Here is a 20,727-nt window from a genome sequence, read left to right on the forward strand (position 1 = left end):
ATTTTTAATCAATCATTAATTTTTGCGAGTGCGAGTTAATTTTCGACCGTTTTTTTCAAGACGTTCCTACAACGCCGTATTTCAATCGATTTTGATGAAACGCTGATATGTCGACCTATATTTCATCTCAAAAACGTTATCTAACACATGTATATATATATATCGTTATTTTATGATTTTGTTATAAAATTGTCAGTAATTCGTTGCTGATAATGCCCTGGTGTTAATGATAAAATTGTCTGTACGTTGATGACGATGCCCTGTTGATGTTTGTCTGTACGTTGATGACGATGCCCTGGTGATGTTTGTCTGTAAGTTGATGACGATGCCCTGGTGATGTTTGTCTGTAAGTTGATGACGATGCCCTGGTGATGTTTGTCTGTAAGTTGATGACGATGCCCTGGTGATGTTTGTCTGTAAGATGAGGACGATGCCATGGTGTTGATGTTTGTCTGTAAGATGATGCCGATGACTTGGTGTTGATGTTTGTGTGTAAGATGATGACGATGCCTTGGTGTTGATGTTTGTCTGTAAGTTGATGACGATGCCCTGGTGATGTTTGTCTGTAAGTTGATGACGATGCCCTGGTGATGTTTGTCTGTAAGTTGATGACGATGCCTTGGTGTCGATGTTTGTTTGCAAGTTGTCTGTAAGTTGATGAAGATGCCCTGGTGATGTTTGTCTGTAAGATGAGGACGATGCCATGGTGTTGATGTTTGTCTGTAAGATGATGCCGATGACTTGGTGTTGATGTTTGTGTGTAAGATGATGACGATGCCCTGGTGTTAATGATAAAATTGTCTGTACGTTGATGACGATGCCCTGGTGATGTTTGTCTGTAAGTTGATGACGATGCCCTGGTGATGTTTGTCTGTAAGTTGATGACGATGCCTTGGTGTCGATATTTGTTTGCAAGTTGTCTGTAAGTTGATGAAGATGCCCTGGTGATGTTTGTCTGTAAGATGAGGACGATGCCATGGTGTTGATGTTTGTCTGTAAGATGATGCCGATGACTTGGTGTTGATGTTTGTGTGTAAGATGATGACGATGCCTTGGTGTTGATGTTTGTCTGTAAGTTGATGACGATGCCATGGTGTTGATGTTTGTCTGTAAGATGATGACGATGCCATGGTGTTGACGTTTGTCTGTAAGAGGATGATAATGCCCTGGTGTTGATGTTTGTCTGTAAGCTGATGACGATTTCCTGGTGTTGATTTTTGTCTGTAAGTTGATGATTGCTTTCGACTATTCGAAACCAAAATTTGCGAGTATTATCAAATCTACAACGTAAATGCTGTCAGTAGTGGACCTAAGATCGATCCTTGGAGAATACGCTTTCGAGAGCCCATGCCATGTTAAATCAGTCTATTGTCGTAATAGCTTGAGTTCCTGTAGGCAAAGTTTTTTGAAAGTATGTAATTCGCCTAAGTTTTTTTCTTTGTTACATTTCTTTCTTTTTCTTTTTAGTCTGTAAATCTGTATTTTAATCCGTCTAATTTAAAATAAACCAACTTGTTTCTCCTACCGAATTAACAATATTTTTTCCGCTCTTATACGGTATAGACCTGTCTTGTCTTGTCATTCACTTCACTAAGATTACAATAGTCTATTTCCGCATGCATTGAGCGGCTAGCAGCAGAAAGCTGAAGGACTGCCCTGAGTTTTTTGACAATCGTTCTAGAGCAAAGCAAACCTCATTTAGAGCTGAATTAACAGCATTTAAAAGTGTAATTCAATATCGTAGAATTCTAGAATTTCATTGAAGCCATGGAACAGACACAATGCGTTACCAAAGTAGAACTCCACATCTCTTGTCGAGGTCTGATAGATAAAGATGTTCTGAGCAAATCTGATCCTATAGCGGTGTTGCTAATGCAAGATAAAGATGGTCGATGGTTTGAGGTAAAGCAATTCTATCACTTAGTATAATTCTATCATTTTTAGTCATTACTCTTGTCTAACATTAAGAATTTATGCTGTCGCCCTACATCACCTCTCAGTAGCAATATAGAACCAGCAATATATGCTCAGTATTGGAACGATATATTTGCTATCATTTTTTGGCATATAATTACTCAGTAGTGTATAGGTGTCAGCCAACAAGTGCAACTGAAAGTGAATACATCTGAGTTATGATTTAAATGACGAGCAAAAAGACTATACTTTTGTTATCGGAGCAGGCAAGTCAATTCCATTGCGCGCACGGAAATCACTACAACAATTTGAGATCTTTGAGCACTGAAAGATGTAGGACTTCGGCTTTCATGTAAAAATAATATTCAGTCAATAAACATTGTAATCCGGAACGCTTTAACAATATCTGGTGTTGAATTACAGTACCACTGGAAAGTTTTTTTTTATGATGCCAGGGGTCAGGGGGTAGTTCTCTAATCCTTAGAAATGCAGCAAAACCGCGATATTTACCTCGCTACTCATTACTCTGTTTTTGATCATTTTATTCTTCTTTTTATTTTTTTCTATTAAAAGGGTTAAAGTTTATTCACATTGCTTATGAACATTATATATATATATTTTTTTTCTTCTTCTTCTTCTTCTTTCTTCACAGTATGCAAGAACAGAGCACGTGAAAAACAACTTAAACCCTGACTTCTCCAAATCCATTTCGTTGGACTACTATTTTGAAATGGTCCAAAAACTCAAATTTACTGTGTACGATGTGGACAATGAATCAACAGATCTGGATGATGATGATTTTCTTGGTGGAATGGAATGTACTCTTGGTCAGGTAAGGGGACTATCGCACAACTCGACAAACAACACCAGCACGGAGCAAAAAGCAAAGTGTCCGGCTGTATTTGAGGGGGCAGGGGTGGGAAAGGGGTCGCTAGATTCCCTGACCCCCCGTCTTTTCTATTAAAAACTCTTGCTTATCTGGTCATGTTTGTGGATGGCAATTATAGTTTGGGCCTTTCTTGTAGGTCGTTTCCAAGAAGACATTTACCAAAGAACTGGAAATCAAGGAGAAAAAAGCTGGAACAATAACAGTAAGTCTCGTATAGACCCCTTGTACGTGACGTCAAAGCAGCTCAACTCGGAGGACAAAATTAATTAAGATAATTTCAATCTCGTGAGAATGGGACAATTCTTAATGGCGATTTTCAAACAAAGCTTATAATGCAAAACTCAGGAATTCTCTCGGAGGAATTTCTCCCAACAAAATTATAGATGTGTGTTGTTTTTGTTTTGTTTTTTTCTTATTTTTTTTTCTTTTTTCTCCCTTTTACATAATTACACAGGTATTTGCTGAAGAAGTCTCAGGAACAAGCGATCGCGTTAAAATAGCCTTCACTGCCAAAAACCTTGACAATAAGGTAAATTTGTAAAAAGGGGAGTAGCTCCTCTACTTCAAAGTTTTATATTTGCCAACAGTTACTGTAGGAAACGAGGACTCAATACATGAAGGCGTTTAATAAAATACTTGAACGTAGTGTAATATTACAAAGCCACCAGTTCCTAACAAAATAAATAAATACAAACTACTAAATATGACAAACCAAAGGTATAAGCAGATAACGAACAAAGAAAAACAAAACGAAAAATACTTACAAATACATTAGTCTTACGCCATGAAGAAAAAGACACTTACGAGAGAACCAAAAAAACGTTCTCTAAAACAAGTAGGTCCTCGCTCCTACCGATACTAGTTGCAACTGAAAAATCTAACCAAGCGCAAGTACTTAACTTAATATGAATACATTAAAACACTGCACGAAAACACGAAACTATGCGAACAATAACAATGGAAGAAAAAAGCGCCCTTTGGACGTAACAGTTACTGTCTGTTTTCTTCTAGCTCTTTCGTAGCTCTTTCCTTATAAAAGACGCGATTACTCGGTGCATTTTTCTCTGCAACTTGCCTCGAAACGGCGTTGCGACACAAGTTGCAAGAGTGGTATGACTCAAAATACCTTGAGATATAAATAACTGAATAGAAGAGCCGCCTTAGGCCTTTTCTGAGTTCGATAAACAGGGTGTATTGTGGTCTGGCTTAGGTACAAACAGCACCATATAAGGCATGATGAACAAAAGATGTTTTTACTGAAGCTAGATCACAATGCAGTATTTTCGCTATCTCAGAAAAGGTCTATGTTGGTTGATCTAAGAAAAGAAACTAACAAGGAATGCTTTATCATCGTCAACCAACATGGTAGCTATGACGTAAAATGCACCAAAAGGATAGTGTATTGGGAATTCCCTATGATATACCAAATTTGATACGTTAGTATTGTGCAAATATAGAAACTAATACGTGATAAAGTGCATACCATTTATCCGTAAAAAAGTTAACTAACAAAATTGTACAAATTAGTGCAAAGTTTCGTAGGTCTACGGTCTACTGCGGGCTATGAATGTTTTTCACGGATATAGGATATGCACTCTATGAATTTGTCAGAAAGTAAACTTAACGAATTGTTTTATATTCCTCATCAGGATTTTCTGAGCAAGTCGGATCCTTTTTTGGAGATCTCGAGAATGAAAAGTGATGGTGGTTTTGTATTGGTTCATAGAACTGAGGTGAGGCAAAGATATATGGCAATGGGAGTTTTCCCCATTTCAGACCACGTATCATTCTCTTAAGAATACCATTGGTTTGTCAGTTATGTCCATATTCATGTGTCTTCTCAAACAAAGAATCTTATTCTCTAGAGAATGAAACGTGGTCTATAATGGGAAAACATGACAATAGATAGCGTATCTTGATAGCGTATGTCACGTTAGACAAATGAATGATACTCTAGAGAATGAAACGTGGTCTATAATGGAAAAAAATAACAAAAGATAGCGTATCTGGATAGCGTATATCACGTTAGACAAATGAATGATACTCTAGAGAATGAAACGTGGTCTATAATGGGAAAACATGACAATAGATAGCGTATCTTGATAGCGTATGTCACGTTAGACAAATGAATGATACTCTAGAGAATGAAACGTGGTCTATAATGGGAAAACATGACAATAGATAGCGTATCTTGATAGCGTATGTCACGTTAGACAAATAAATGATACTCTAGAGAATGACACGTGGTCTATAATGGGAAAACATGACAATAGATAGCGTATCTTGGTAGCGTATGTCACGTTAGACAAATGAATGATACTCTAGAGAATGAAACGTGGTCTATAATGGGAAAACATGACAATAGATAGCGTATCTTGATAGCGTATGTCACGTTAGACAAATAAATGATACTCTAGAGAATGACACGTGGTCTATAATGGGAAAACATGACAATAGATAGCGTATCTTGATAGCGTATGTCACGTTAGACGAATGAATGATACTCTAGAGAATGACACGTGGTCTATAATGGGAAAACATGACAATAGATAGCGTATCTTGATAGCGTATGTCACGTTAGACAAATGAATGATACTCTAGAGAATGAAACGTGGTCTATAATGGGAAAACATGACAATAGATAGCGTATCTTGATAGCGTATGTCACGTTAGACGAATGAATGATACTCTAGAGAATGAAACGTGGTCTATAGTGGGAAAACATGACAAAAGATAGCGTATCTTGATAGCGTATGTCACGTTAGACAAATGAATGATACTCTAGAGAATGAAACGTGGTCTATAATGGAAAAAAATAACAAAAGATAGCGTATCTGGATAGCGTATGTCACGTTAGACAAATGAATGATACTCTAGAGAATGAAACGTGGTCTATAATGGAAAAAAATAACAAAAGATAGCGTATCTGGATAGCGTATGTCACGTTAGACAAATGAATGATACTCTAGAGAATGAAACGTGGTCTATAATGGGAAAACATGAAAATAGATAGCGTATCTTGATAGCGTATGTCACCTTAGACAAATGAATGATACTCTAGAGAATGACACGTGGTCTATAATGGGAAAACATGACAAAAGATAGCGTATCTTGATAGCGTATGTCACGTTAGACGAATGAATGATACTCTAGAGAATGAAACGTGGTCTATAATGGGAAAACATGACAATAGATAGCGTATCTTGATAGCGTATGTCACGTTAGACAAATGAATGATACTCTAGAGAATGAAACGTGGTCTATAATGGGAAAACATGACAATAGATAGCGTATCTTGATAGCGTATGTCACGTTAGACGAATGAATGATACTCTAGAGAATGAAACGTGGTCTATAATGGGAAAACATGACAATAGATAGCGTATCTTGGTAGCGTATGTCACGTTAGACAAATGAATGATACTCTAGAGAATGAAACGTGGTCTATAATGGAAAAACATGACAATAGATAGCGTATCTTGATAGCGTATGTCACGTTAGACAAATGAATGATACTCTAGAGAATGAAACGTGGTCTATAATGGGAAAACATGACAATAGATAGCGTATCTTGATAGCGTATGTCACGTTAGACGAATGAATGATACTCTAGAGAATGACACGTGGTCTATAATGGGAAAACATGACAATAGATAGCGTATCTTGATAGCGTATGTCACGTTAGACAAATGAATGGTACTCAAGAGAATGAAACGTGGTCTGTAATGGGAAAACATGACAATAGATAGCGTATCTTGATAGCGTATGTCACGTTAGACAAATAAATGATACTCTAGAGAATGACTCGTGGTCTATAATGGGAAAACATGACAAAAGATAGCGTATCTTGATAGCGTATGTCACGTTAGACAAATAAATGATACTCTAGAGAATGACACGTGGTCTATAATGGGAAAACATGACAAAAGATAACGTATCTTGATAGCGTATGTCACGTTAGACAAATGAATGATACTCTAGAGAATGAAACGTGGTCTATAATAGGAAAACATGACAAAAGTTAGCGTATCTTGATAGCGTATGTCACGTTAGACAAATAAATGATACTCTAGAGAATGAAACGTGGTCTATAATGGGAAAACATGACAATAGATAGCGTATCTTGATAGCGTATGTCACGTTAGAAAAATAAATGATACTCTAGAGAATGACACGTGGTCTATAATGGGAAAACATGACAAAAGAAAGCGTATCTTGATAGCGTATGTCACGTTAGACAAATGAATGATACTCTAGAGAATGAAACGTGGTCTATAATGGGAAAACATGACAAAAGATAGCGTATCTTGATAGCGTATGTCACGTTAGACAAATGAATGATACTCTAGAGAATGAAACGTGGTCTATAATGGAAAAACATGACAATAGATAGCGTATCTTGATAGCGTATGTCACGTTAGACAAATGAATGATACTCTAGAGAATGAAACGTGGTCTATAATGGGAAAACATGACAATAGATAGCGTATCTTGATAGCGTATGTCACGTTAGACGAATGAATGATACTCTAGAGAATGACACGTGGTCTATAATGGGAAAACATGACAATAGATAGCGTATCTTGATAGCGTATGTCACGTTAGACAAATGAATGGTACTCAAGAGAATGAAACGTGGTCTATAATGGGAAAACATGACAATAGATAGCGTATCTTGATAGCGTATGTCACGTTAGACAAATAAATGATACTCTAGAGAATGACTCGTGGTCTATAATGGGAAAACATGACAAAAGATAGCGTATCTTGATAGCGTATGTCACGTTAGACAAATAAATGATACTCTAGAGAATGACACGTGGTCTATAATGGGAAAACATGACAAAAGATAGCGTATCTTGATAGCGTATGTCACGTTAGACAAATGAATGATACTCTAGAGAATGAAACGTGGTCTATAATGGGAAAACATGACAAAAGATAGCGTATCTTGATAGCGTATGTCACGTTAGACAAATAAATGATACTCTAGAGAATGAAACGTGGTCTATAATGGGAAAACATGACAATAGATAGCGTATCTTGATAGCGTATGTCACGTTAGACAAATAAATGATACTCTAGAGAATGACTCGTGGTCTATAATGGGAAAACATGACAAAAGATAGCGTATCTTGATAGCGTATGTCACATTAGACAAATAAATGTTACTCTAGAGAATGACACGTGGTCTATAATGGGAAAACATGACAAAAGATAGCGTATCTTGATAGCGTATGTCACGTTAGACAAATAAATGATACTCTAGAGAATGACACGTGGTCTATAATGGGAAAACATGACAATAGATAGCGTATCTTGATAGCGTATGTCACGTTAGACAAATAAATGATACTCTAGAGAATGACACGTGGTCTATAATGGGAAAACATGACAAAAGATAGCGTATCTTGATAGCGTATGTCACGTTAGACAAATGAATGATACTCTAGAGAATGAAACGTGGTCTATAATGGGAAAACATGACAAAAGATAGCGTATCTTGATAGCGTATGTCACGTTAGACAAATGAATGATACTCTAGAGAATGAAACGTGGTCTATAATGGGAAAACATGACAATAGATAGCGTATCTTGATAGCGTATGTCACGTTAGACAAATAAATGATACTCTAGAGAATGACTCGTGGTCTATAATGGGAAAACATGACAAAAGATAGCGTATCTTGATAGCGTATGTCACGTTAGACAAATAAATGATACTCTAGAGAATGACACGTGGTCTATAATGGGAAAACATGACAATAGATAGCGTATCTTGATAGCGTATATCACGTTAGACAAATAAATGATACTCTAGAGAATGACACGTGGTCTATAATGGGAAAACATGACAAAAGATAGCGTATCTTGATAACGTATGTCACGTTAGACGAATGAATGATACTCTAGAGAATGAAACGTGGTATATAATGGGAAAACATGACAATAGATAGCGTATCTTGATAGCGTATGTCACGTTAGACAAATAAATGATACTCAAGAGAATGAAACGTGGTCTATAATGGGAAAACATGACAATAGATAGCGTATCTTGATAGCGTATGTCACGTTAGACAAATGAATGATACTCTAGAGAATGAAACGTGGTCTATAATGGAAAAACATGACAATAGATAGCGTATCTTGATAGCGTATGTCACGTTAGACAAATGAATGATACTCTAGAGAATGAAACGTGGTCTATAATGGGAAAACATGACAAAAGATAGCGTATCTTGATAGCGTATGTCACGTTAGACAAATGAATGATACTCTAGAGAATGAAACGTGGTCTATAGTGGGAAAACATGACAATAGATAGCGTATCTTGATAGCGTATGTCACGTTAGACAAATAAATGATACTCTAGAGAATGAAACGTGGTCTATAATGGGAAAACATGACAATAGATAGCGTATCTTGATAGCGTATGTCACGTTAGACGAATGAATGATACTCTAGAGAATGACACGTGGTCTATAATGGGAAAACATGACAATAGATAGCGTATCTTGATAGCGTATGTCACGTTAGACAAATGAATGATACTCAAGAGAATGAAACGTGGTCTATAATGGGAAAACATGACAATAGATAGCGTATCTTGATAGCGTATGTCACGTTGGACATATGAATGATACTCTAGAGAATGACACGTGGTCTAAAATGAAGAAAAACGTAACGTCAATGGTATGAACGTCTTTTCGTGACGGTTTGCAAGCATTCCAAGCAATCAAAAGACATGGCGGCCATGTTAGTGGGTATCAAAAAACAGAAGCTAATGAGTAATCGTTAAATACCAAGAATCGCTCGTTTGTTTTTAAGGTCATTGATAACAACTTGAATCCAATCTGGAAACCTTTTGAGATGACCGTAAATTCTCTTTGTGGTGGGGACTACGATGCGAAACTCAAGGTAAATATAACCATTATTTTAAAGTATAGTGTTACAGCAGTGTCAAGGGGGTTATTGGATTTATATTTTACTTCGTCAGTAAAATTTTGATGAAAAAAGGGTGGCGTGGCGCATTCACCATTGTCCCTGGAAGCTACTGATGCCGTTTCTTTTTATACCTAGATCGATGTGTATGACTACGACGAAGGTGATACCAATGACTTTATTGGATCTACTGAAACCACCTTGAAGGGTCTGCTTGATGCGCATCCTGAAGGAGTGAGTGCACATACATTAGATTTTTACTTTGCATCGCGTTAGATTGATGAGAATCCTCAGCTGATATTGGTACCAAGCATTAGAATGAACAAATAGAAAACACGCGCGCGTGCTGTGTGCTGTCATAAAGAAGTGTCAGGAGAAGCACGACTCCTAGCGGAAGTGCTCTTATAAAGCACGCGCTCTAAACTAATCAGAACGAGACATTCATAACAGTTATTTTATGATACTCTTTGTTCGATGGCACATGACGGGTGATGTTTGTTTGTTGTCATTTTCTTTTAGAAATCGTTTGAATTAATCAATCCTAAGAAAAAACAGAAGAAGAAGAATTACGTCAACTCTGGTCAACTTCTTGTCAATAATTGTGAGGTAAAAAAATGGCGAGATGGAAAACTTGAAGAGGTTTATAATTTATTTCCTTGGTATGTATTCTTGCAATACTGAAGAAATAGAAAATTCGCGCGCGTGCTGTGTGCTGTCATAAAGCACGCGGGGGTTGGCAGAACACGAGAGAAGTGTTAGGAGAAGCACGACGCGCAATCAGAACGCGATATGCGTAAGTTATTTTATAAACATTATATAAAAGTTTCCTATTTTCTTGCAGATCGTTCGCATTTATTCATTCTTAGAATATGTTATGGGAGGATGCCAGTTAAACTTCAGTGTAAGTTCGACTATGCTGTATCATAAATATATATATGATATCGTTGCACACTGCAACTTGTTCTCAAATTAAGCATTACGCAAGGACCTTTGCATGGAACATATAAAAGTAATAAAAATGACCTAAACTTGGAGAACGGTATTAATACCAAATATACTTGTTTCGAGTTCTCTGTTTCTCAGGCTTAGCCTCGCAATTGTGCAGAATATTCACGTGTTCCAGTTAAGGTCCGTGGATTTTAAAGTGACTTTACTAATTTGTTTAATTTGTGCACTCTTTACTTTGTCGTTGGTATTTGTGAACATTTAGACAATAATTCAAGGCATACCCTGCGTAAAAGATTTTGTAATAGGCCGTTTCCAATAGATTGACACGTGATTGTTACTGGATGGCAAATAAATGTGGACTTCCTTTTTGAAAATTGTTTTTGCTGGATTACTAATGTCGCATCCAAAACCTCTTCAAAAATACTTTTTTTCTCTTATAAGATACTTTCGATTTCAAGATAAGGAGGAATTTAAAGTTTGTTTGCCATCCAGCAGAGCCTTCCCCAAGGGACCTTGAGCTGAATCGATTCGTTAGTAAAGTCATATGTCAGCACGTGACTGTTTGTTGTAAAAGGCCTATTAAGGAAGACAGCGGTAACTCGGAAATGGTATACTGTCGCATTCCATGAATGCCTGCGCCATTGCCAGTGTGTTGCTGCGCAGGGCTGTTCGCACAACAAACTTTGTTTCTTTCGCATCGATGCAAAAATGGCCTTACCTTTCTGAATTGTTGCCAGCAGCCTTTTATGTTACCGTTGAGCATCATGTTGTGTCAAGTGTCATGCATGGGCTTAAATACCTTTGAGCTTTAATCTTTACCTGCCTGTTTTCCTTTCTTCCTAGAAGTGTCTGTAAAACAATTTTTAGTGTTTTTTTCCTACGTTTTGTTGTGGTGTTGTGGTGTTGTGGTGTGTGGTGTGACGTTGTGGTGTGGTGTTGTGGCGTTGTGGCGTTGTAGTGTCGTGGTGTCGTAATGTGGTGGTGTTGTGTGGTGGTGTGGTGGTGTGGTGTTGTGGCGTTGTGGCGTTGTAGTGTTGTGGTGGTGTGTGTGTTGTGGTGTTTGTGGTGTTGTGGTGTTGTGGTGTTGTGGTGGTGTGGTGTGTGATGTTGTGGCGTTGTGGCGTTGTGGTGTTGTGGCGTTGTGGTGTTGTGGTGTTGTGGTGTTGTAGTGTTGTGGTGTTGTAGTGTGGTGTTGTGGTGTGGTTTTGTGACGTTGTGTGTTGGTGGTGGTGTTGTGGTGTGGTGGTGTGGTGTTGTGGTGCTGTAATGTGGTGGTGTTGTGGTGTGGTGGTGTTGTAATGTGGTGGTGGTGTGGTGGTGTGGTGGTGTGGTGGTGTTATGACGTTGTGGTGTTGTGGTGTCGTGACGTTGGTGTATTTTTTTCTTTGTTCCCTAATTATTTTCTTATATTTTGATATTTTACTCCGCAGGTTGGTGTGGACTTCACCTTATCTAATGGTGATCCAACTGAACCGCATTCACTCCATTATATGAAGCAAAACAAACCTAATGAGTATATTAAAGCATTAACGTCTGTCGGGGAAATCTGCCAAGACTATGACACGTGAGAAATCGGCCACAATATATTTACCCTCTTTTTTGCCGTGAAAAATTGATTCTTTCCTTTACTAATCAGGTTGTTAGTTGGTGACATCGTGACATGCGCTATTATGAGAATAACGTTTTTTTAGTTGTATAAATATTCATGTGTCTTCTCATGCGCAATGGTTGAACATAGAAATGATACTATGGAGATTGACATGTGGTCTGTAGTGGGAGAATACTTTTATTACGTCGAAGTTAAAATGCCTAAAATAGAAATATATATCATATGATTATGTGACTCATTATGAATTTCAATTTCATAGATGGGTGAGTTGAGAAGTCTGATTTTTAGTTCATGCCGGTTACTTAGGTTATCTGATAAAGGGATAATTTTCATTAACAGAGATAAGCTTTTCCCGGCTTTTGGATTCGGTGCTGATATTCCGCCAAAGTTTCAGGCAAGTAACTTTTCTTGAAGTGGTGCTGGTGCTGGTGCTGGTGCTGGTGCTGGTGCTGGTGCTGGTGCTGGTGCTGGTGCTGGTGCTGGTGCTGGTGCTGGTGCTGGTTACGAAGGGTGTCGATGAAGATGATTTTTTATTTTATACTTTATTCTCCGAGCTATACTAACGAAATTCAATAATTCATTAAAATATTAAGAATGATTCATCCTAAAATGTTGCTTTCCATCCACAGACCTCCCATGCATTTCCTTTGAACTTCAACCCTGCGAACCCGCAATGTGAAGGTATATTCATAATCATGAAGAATCTGTGCAGCTAACTGCCATTACCTCATATCGCTCATTAACAAATAAATTCAATACAAATGCAAGGCCACATCTCATCGTTATTTTGATTGCCCTACTGTTGAAGCAAAAGTCATTAGCCTAATTACAACCTCACCTTAGATAGATAATATTTAGATCGAATGTCTGTCATTATCTTGCAGGTATCATTGGTGTAGTTGCAGCATATAAAGCTTGTTTGGCGCAAATAGAACTTTCAGCTCCCACCAATACAGCGCCTATCATACAGCAAGTAGCGGAACTCGCTTCGGAAGCCTCTCGACAAACAACTGCCTCGGTATGACATAGCCTTTATTGAACTTATCATAAGTTAGAAAAATTACTGCCCGATAGGTCTCGAGGGTTTATTCTATTGTTACTTCTTGACAAAATAAGGAATAAAATGAGTCCTAGTATTGATATTTATGCGGCACACTTTATGAAAAACCGTAACAATGAAATTGCTTCTCATAAAAATCTAGTGATGTTACTGTAATAGTGGGAAACGAGTGTGACTTACAGCACGTATACGGTATATCATGCTGTAACATTGAAATGGCTTTCTATAAGAATGGTTATAGTACGAAAGGAGCCGTACGGTAATGCATTGTAACTTTTGCTTCATTTTATACTTTTCTTTGCAGCAATACTTTGTTCTGTTGATACTGACTGATGGTGTTCTGTCAGACATGGCGGAAACAAAATATGCCCTTGTCTGCGCATCATACCTGCCGATGTCGGTGATTATTGTCGGAGTTGGATCGGCTAACTTTTCTAAGATGGAAGAATTGGATGCTGATGACGGCTTGTAAGTTATACACCACCACATCCATTCCAGCAACACCACCACAACCAGCAACATCAACATCACCACCACAATCTGCAACATCAACATCGCCATCCCAATCTTTACGAGCAACACCGCCAACACCACGCATCCACTCACTCGCGATCTAACCTCCGCTAGCTTTCTTCTCCTTTTACGCTTTTTTTCTATCGTTTTAATGTAATGTTTGGTAGATATTTCAAAGTACACGTATTCTCAATAGCACCCGGGGATTGTGGTCGTGTTGTCATGACCATAGGAACGTGACCGTCTTCTGTACAGAATTTGATATCCATCAAATCTCTTTTACGTCACGGCAATGAATCCGCGAGTGCTATCAGGCTATTGTTAATGACTATGTAAAAAGATACTAGAGTGAAGTCACTAAACCTGTGCAATAGATATTAGACTTATACACACTTAAGTAAACACTAATTCCATTGTTTTCTTTTGTGTCTATTTGACTATGCACGTTAGTATTTTATTTCACGGCTGGTGAAATGCTTTCACTACATATAGTATGTTGTATATATATCTTATGTAAAATGCTTTTTTCAGATTGAGTGTACATGGAAAAGTAGCTGATAGAGACATTGTGCAATTCGTCCCCTTCAGAGATTTTGAAAAGGTAAGTTCGCAAACTATGGCGCTCTTTCTGTATCGGCACTCTCAACCCGGCGGACAACCCGATTACGAATTGCAAATGACCGTTTCTTTTCTTCCAGAAATCACCAGCTTTACTCGCCCAACACGTCCTAGCAGAGGTGCCGAAGCAGGTCCAGGAATACTTCAATAAGAGAAAGATCCCACCACTAAACCCAAAAGGTCCAAGTCCACCATCACTGGACGCTCTCTAGAAAGTCTATCTTCAGTTTTCATAAATACGACACGACAAATAAGAAATAGGAACTAAACGAATAGAAGATAGAAGATAACGAATGAGAAATAAAAAATATAAGGATAAGAATTTAAAATTGAAATTAAAAAAAAAGATAAAAGAAACGAAATAAGAAATACGAAAGGACAAATAAGAAGTACCATAAGAAATACAAAGGAGTAAGAACTAAAAGTAACAAAAAAAAAACAACTGAGGTATAGGAAATTAGAGATAACAAGAGAAACACGAAATTAGGAATTAAAACTTAAAAACGAAAAGAAAAAACAATTAATAAAAAGGAATTTAAATGTATTAATGGTTTAGGTAATTTTGCTCCTCAGTTTCTAGTCATGTGTTATTCTCTAAATGGTTGTTATTTTTTTCTTTTTTTTTCTTTTCTTCGTCCCTTTGTTCTTCTTTTCTTAATTTTCTCCTTGTTTTCCTTCCTTCATTTCTTCCTTCCTTCCTTCCTTCCTTCCTTCCTTCCTTCCTTCCTTCCTTCCTCGGAAATTTAATGTTCTACCAATTTTATTCCCCAGTGCGAAATATATAAATCAAATGCTGTCCTAATTTTCTTCCTTAAGATTCCTTGTCTTTTAGAGATTGCGTGACGTGACATCAGTCTACATTTCCAAGAAACAGACGATGCAAATAAAAGGAGGATTGGGCAGTTCCAATGAAAGTGCAACATGGCATCATGTTATTAAGGAATCGGAACCAACCATCGTAGAATACACGAAAAGCAACTTGTTCAAGGTACGATATGTGTGAAATATTATGAAGCGAATAGTGTTATCGTCGTTTGACAACTATAGTTAGCAGCTGATAGCATTGAATAGAATTTTAATGTTGTTAAATCAACAATTATTATCACTTAAATTTAACGTTTGGAATAATAACGAGATTAAGCAGCTTCGGAGTTTATTTGTCAATAAGGAGCAGGAGAAAACTAACAACAACAACAACAACAACAAAAAAAAAATAGGAGAAAGCTAACCATGGTATTTTGTATCATATTGTGTAATAATCTCATTCCCGGAAATATTCGGTCGACAAACATTTTAAAAACGTTTTACTGAAGTGCCACCATTACGATTGGTACCTTCAATAAGAAAACATTTGGAGTTTATTTGTCACTAAGCAGAAGGAGAAAACTAACAAAAAACAAAAACAATAAAGGAGAAAGCTAACCATGGTATTTTGTACCATATTGTGTAATAATCTCATTCCCGGAAATATTCGGTCGACAAACATTTTAAAAATGTTTTACTGATGTGCTACCAATACGATTGGTACCGTTCCATAAGAAAACATTTGGACTGTTTTCGACATGAGTAGGCCATATTTAATGCGTTTTTATTAGACTTAACCGGACCATGTTTAATTGTCAGAGCCACTTCCTCATTAAAAAAGTCATTACAAGAATAAATTTCAAAATTCTGACACAATTTTTTTAACCAGCACCACTGTTCAAATGATGATTACGACCCTGAATTGTCAACGTATGAGTCTCGGAGTCAATTTATAGAAAAATAAGTATATTATATGGCGATCGAGAGGTAAATTTATTGACGCTTTTGGATGCAAATCAGGATCTGATTTCAGTGACCTCTTGGTATGACGTTTAGAGTTTCTTTTTAGATGCCGAACATGCAATCGATTCGCTGTAAAAGACTATTTATAGGACAAAATCGTACTATAAAGTAGGTCCATAAACATTTTGACCGTGTTATATATTCTCGAAGATATTAGCTTTGTAAGCTACTCTGAAATTCGAGGTTAAATAAAGTTTATGTATGTATGTATGTATGTATGTATATATTCCTCCTCAATGTTTTTAATGTGCAAAACGTTTTTTGGTTCCTGGATGAAATATGATATTTCACCTTTTTCTTTTCGTTGTCGCACCTTAGAAATGGATTATTTGCTGGCGAATAGGATTTTTATGCTCCCCTCCAACTGTTTTGTAATTATTTGATTAATAAGCCATTAAAAATGGGCTAAAGTCATAGTTACGTAAGAACAGAAGTCACGCGGCAGATGGGCAGCGGTACTCCTTTTGATAGCTGTTGTCATGGGCAACTATCTATCCACGTTATACAACCTCGTGGGATCAGTTGCTTCACGTCCTTGAACAGCTAAGACGTCAGGTTTTTCCCACCCTCCCTGCCCATTTTTGCTATTGCGTGGCGTTTGTTGCCCTCACCTTTGCTGGGCTAAATTTGAACAGTTATATCAAATTTTATGAAATGATTGTAAGTATCTAGATTGAACTTATTAACTCAATAAATCGGCTTTGGGTTTTTAACCCATAGCCCTTATCGTTCAATCTTGTCTATCTTTATCTCGCCCAGTAAACAGAGCTCAGGCTTAGCAGCACTTGATATATTTTTATAATTTAAGGGGAAAGTTGGGGGAAGAGCATAAACTTCTTTTAAAAACATTATTTTGTTTCAGATGAAGCTGGGTCAAGTGCTTTTTGTCCTGTTTCTCTTGACGCAGGGCACTGCGACATTCAGAAGCGATGCAATAGCTCCAAGCAGAAATTATACTTTATTATCTAGTGAGTAGGCAATACCTATCCGTTAGTAATGCGAGAGAGAAAAAGGGAAGCTTTTGACATGTTGCTCCATTTATCATTAATTACAGATGTTCTTGCTGGTGACCTAGTGGGCAACATCACTCTGAAGCCTTCTCAAGGACCATTTGTGATAGATAAAGACTTATTAGTCCCTGAAGGCTCTCAATTGACTTTAAAACCGGGAGCGCAGTTGCTCTTTCGTCCTGAGACCGGAATACAGATCAATGGCTCCTTGATTGCAGAAGGGAGCCCGGAAAACAAGGTTTCGTTTTCATCATTTCCTTACCCTAATGCAAGCTCATACGCTAGCCACTACTATGGCAATGGAATACGCCTTGTTGATGGAAATAATTACACTGAAGGACGGCTGGAAATATTGATGAACAATAGATGGGGGGTTATCTGTGCAGATCGCTGGACTAAAGAGAACACTGATGTTGCATGCAGACATTTGGGCTTCTTAGGAGGGAAGAGACATTTCAAACAACCTTTTGATCGAACAAAGCTCTATCTCATTGATTATTTCGCATGCAAAGGTTATGAAAACAACCTATGGAACTGCGACTATAGAAGAAAATTCATGGGCTGCCGTAAGTGTTTTTAACATTCATTGTTTTAATAGTTGAAGCTTTCACGTGAACTTAAATTACATTTTAAATATCAGTTAGACGACATAAAAGCACGCGCCCATGGCGATATAGACGCACGAAAGAAAATATAAAGAACGATTAACAAGCGAAAGATCTAGGGTGGCACGAGGCGAAGCCGAGTAACACTCTAGCTTGTTAAGAGTGGTATTATCGTTTCAAAATCGTAATTAGTTTTGTATAGCAATTCTAAAGAAGTTAACAAAAGAGGGAAAAAACTGCCGGGATTTCTTTAATTAAGAGCGAATTTCTCCTTACCTACGCGCGCTACGGCGCAAACAACAAGCGTAAACGTTTGACGCGCGCGCTCAAGCTTTCCTATTCATCGCGCGTTAGCCAGTGGGAAACCTTAAATTTGAAACAACAATACCACAAAATATTTTCGTCCCAAAAATATAACAAATTATTTAGTAAATCGCGTTTGTCCTTATTTATCACCACAAAAAAAAAAAAAAACGAGAAAACCCAATCTGGAGAGAAATTAAATTGCTCTTAGAAGGTGTCACGTTGTAAATAGCTCAAGTAGAGTAACGAATGTAGATTTTTCTAAAATGTCACCGCGAACCAAAGGGAACCACAAGTCAAAAAATCCTCTGGCTCTTTTTTTTTTTCGCTAAGCAGAAATGTTAAAACGACATAACAATCGCTTAATTTCCCTGAACTGAACTGATTGTCGGTTGAATTTGTAGTTACCGTGACCGACTAATTGCAGATCACTGGCCGGTTTCTTAACTCATTGAGAAAATCACCACCCACTTGACTTGCTGCTTGCCTAATTCCATTTTGTACCTTTTTAAATTTTTGTTCAGCCCAATATCCCATTGGTATTGAATGCGTGGGCTTGATGAGATTTCTCAAGGAAAAAGTAAAATGGCGAGGGATGTCCTTCATGATGCAGAATCATAGACCACTATCAATACTGAAGCATGTTACCATTAAAGACGCAGTTTTTGCTTTGAATGTCACACACCAAGCCCCGGAAATAAGCAGCGTCACTATCAGGAACTCCATCCACGGTATCCAAGTAAGCCACTTGATCGAGCAAAGCAACATTGAACTCACTGATATTTTGGTTCATGATAATTACCTTACTGGCATGAAGATTATGAGCTTAAAGTCAGAAGTGAGAATTCGTAATTCGTCCTTCACAACGACATCTTTAGGAGATGGGTTTTCCTTTGAAGATGAGACAGTGCCTATTGATTTCTGTACTTGGGGCCAAAACTCGACACTGGTGTACCCCTTAATGTTTAGTGCGTCGTCTGATGGCAACGATGGCTATTGCTCTAAGGTTTGTTCTAAAATATTATTTGACTTTTGTGATTTCTTATATAATCTTTAAGAACCAATAACCATCTAAGTCAGTCGGTTCATAGATAATCTTCCAGAATTTTCTTTTGTAATCAATATTGTTCTGACTTGTGGTCCCGGAAATTTTGGTCTAGAATCGTATAATTTTTTTCTGCCTCCTCTGGGTCCTTACCCCGCCTCGGAGAATGGCAATAGAAGGCAATCATAGGCGAACTAAGGCATTTTCCAAAAAAAGAATATTTGAATGTTAAAATTTTTCTTAATTTGAGTTATGCGTTTTTAAGTAATAAAAGGTTAATACTTCCAATAAGTTGTGACAGCTATTAAGACTTCATTAAATATACAAAATTGAACTGGTTCACACAAAAAGTATTTTTAAAAAGTCATTATTTTACTCATGGTTTACATGAAAGTTATTTTCTCGTAATGGTAGCATTTAGTATTACTAGTTACAACAAATACACTCAAATACCCTACCTGACATCAGTCTTGTTTCTCTAAAGGTTCCCAAGCATTACGATTCATGGCATTGAGAACTAACGCATTGTATGTAGTAACATTGATTTGTTTTTTAAAAACAGGAGATCTATCTAAACGACAGTTCCAATCTCTCCATACACTACCGTAGCATAAAGGGCACATCATTTACATTTCAAGTTTCTGAAAAAGATGCTCAGGGGAACTGGACACTAATATCAACAGCAAACGAAAACGACAATAGAAAACTCCACAGTCCTTCAACGACAACCCATGGCAATGCGTTGAAGATAGAGTTTAGAAGCAAACAAGGAACCAGCAAGGTTGAATTTGTCATCATTGACGAGAAAGGTAACTGTTCAAGTATTCGGGAGGAAATCTGAATGTTCATATTTCGCACCAATTTTGCATTGCATTTTATTGCATTAAAACATTTTATATTTATAAAACCGACTAAGAAGTTAAAACCAAACGATTGTGAAGAACGCGTACCGTTAAAGTGCCAGGCATTAGCATTTGACATGGAAAAGCTTTACAACTTCAAGAAGGCGCACTCAAACTCCACCCCCCCCCCCCCCCCCATGGTTATTCACCCCATAAAAGGGTGATAGGCACTTTAACAAGTTTCTTGAAGTCATAATGGAAAATGGAATTACAAGTTCTTTGAATGTTAGGGTATGTTTGTTCATTCCTTGTATATTTCACAGAAGGTTATTATGGAGGAATTACCGAAAGTAGTTGTAAGCAGAAAATATGCAGCTTACTCTTTGCTCCCCACAAATGCTTGCCCATAACTTTGTTGTCAAAATGTAAATTATGATTTGCAAAAAAAATGTTGTGTTTGAACACAGACAACCCATGCCACGATTTATTGAGTTTACTAAAACATTTAATGACATACATTTTGTTCGAGAGCTAGCGGTCAAATATTCCTATTTCTTTCCCTCTTTATTTACCCCACAGAAACGACACAGCGTGTCTCTCAA

The 20,727-nt window shown here is 37.4% G+C and overlaps 2 protein-coding genes across 2 annotated transcripts in view; both read left to right on the forward strand.

Annotated features, from left to right (window-relative positions):
• The first annotated feature begins 142 nt into the window (after window positions 1-142).
• Window positions 143-15,037, forward strand: LOC116306838 (copine-3). Its single transcript, XM_031716957.2, has 16 exons — window positions 143-1,902; window positions 2,567-2,746; window positions 2,940-3,005; window positions 3,258-3,332; window positions 4,453-4,536; window positions 9,632-9,721; window positions 9,884-9,979; window positions 10,265-10,351; window positions 10,587-10,646; window positions 12,124-12,257; window positions 12,642-12,696; window positions 12,932-12,983; window positions 13,187-13,320; window positions 13,667-13,830; window positions 14,407-14,476; window positions 14,574-15,037. The coding sequence occupies exons 1-16, from the start codon at window positions 1,768-1,770 to the stop codon at window positions 14,703-14,705; spliced, it is 1,614 nt and encodes a 537-aa protein (XP_031572817.1). The 5' UTR covers window positions 143-1,767; the 3' UTR covers window positions 14,706-15,037.
• A 285-nt stretch (window positions 15,038-15,322) lies between these two features.
• LOC116293226 (uncharacterized) overlaps window positions 15,323-20,727 on the forward strand; it is a 54,985-nt gene continuing 49,580 nt past the window's right edge. The window contains exons 1-5 of the mRNA XM_089035455.1: window positions 15,323-15,481; window positions 17,183-17,288; window positions 17,375-17,896; window positions 18,763-19,244; window positions 19,846-20,092. Coding sequence (XP_088891581.1) covers window positions 15,371-15,481; window positions 17,183-17,288; window positions 17,375-17,896; window positions 18,763-19,244; window positions 19,846-20,092 — 1,468 coding nt within the window. The 5' untranslated portion in view covers window positions 15,323-15,370. The remainder of the gene's footprint in view (window positions 15,482-17,182; window positions 17,289-17,374; window positions 17,897-18,762; window positions 19,245-19,845; window positions 20,093-20,727) is intronic.

Source organism: Actinia tenebrosa, unplaced genomic scaffold (genome assembly GCF_029948245.1).
Source record: "Actinia tenebrosa isolate PJP-AT-01 unplaced genomic scaffold, QUT_ActTen_1.0 PGA_scaffold3__52_contigs__length_22856419, whole genome shotgun sequence".
Lineage (NCBI taxonomy): Eukaryota > Metazoa > Cnidaria > Anthozoa > Actiniaria > Actiniidae > Actinia > Actinia tenebrosa.

Coding starts and splice junctions, on each gene's coding strand:
- LOC116306838 (XM_031716957.2), top strand. CDS start 1,768: ATGGAACAGACACAATGCGTTACCAAAGTAGAACTCCACATCTCTTGT. Junction 9,722..9,883: donor ACTACGATGCGAAACTCAAG/GTAAATATAACC, acceptor TTTTATACCTAG/ATCGATGTGTATGACTACGA. Junction 10,647..12,123: donor GATGCCAGTTAAACTTCAGT/GTAAGTTCGACT, acceptor TTTACTCCGCAG/GTTGGTGTGGACTTCACCTT.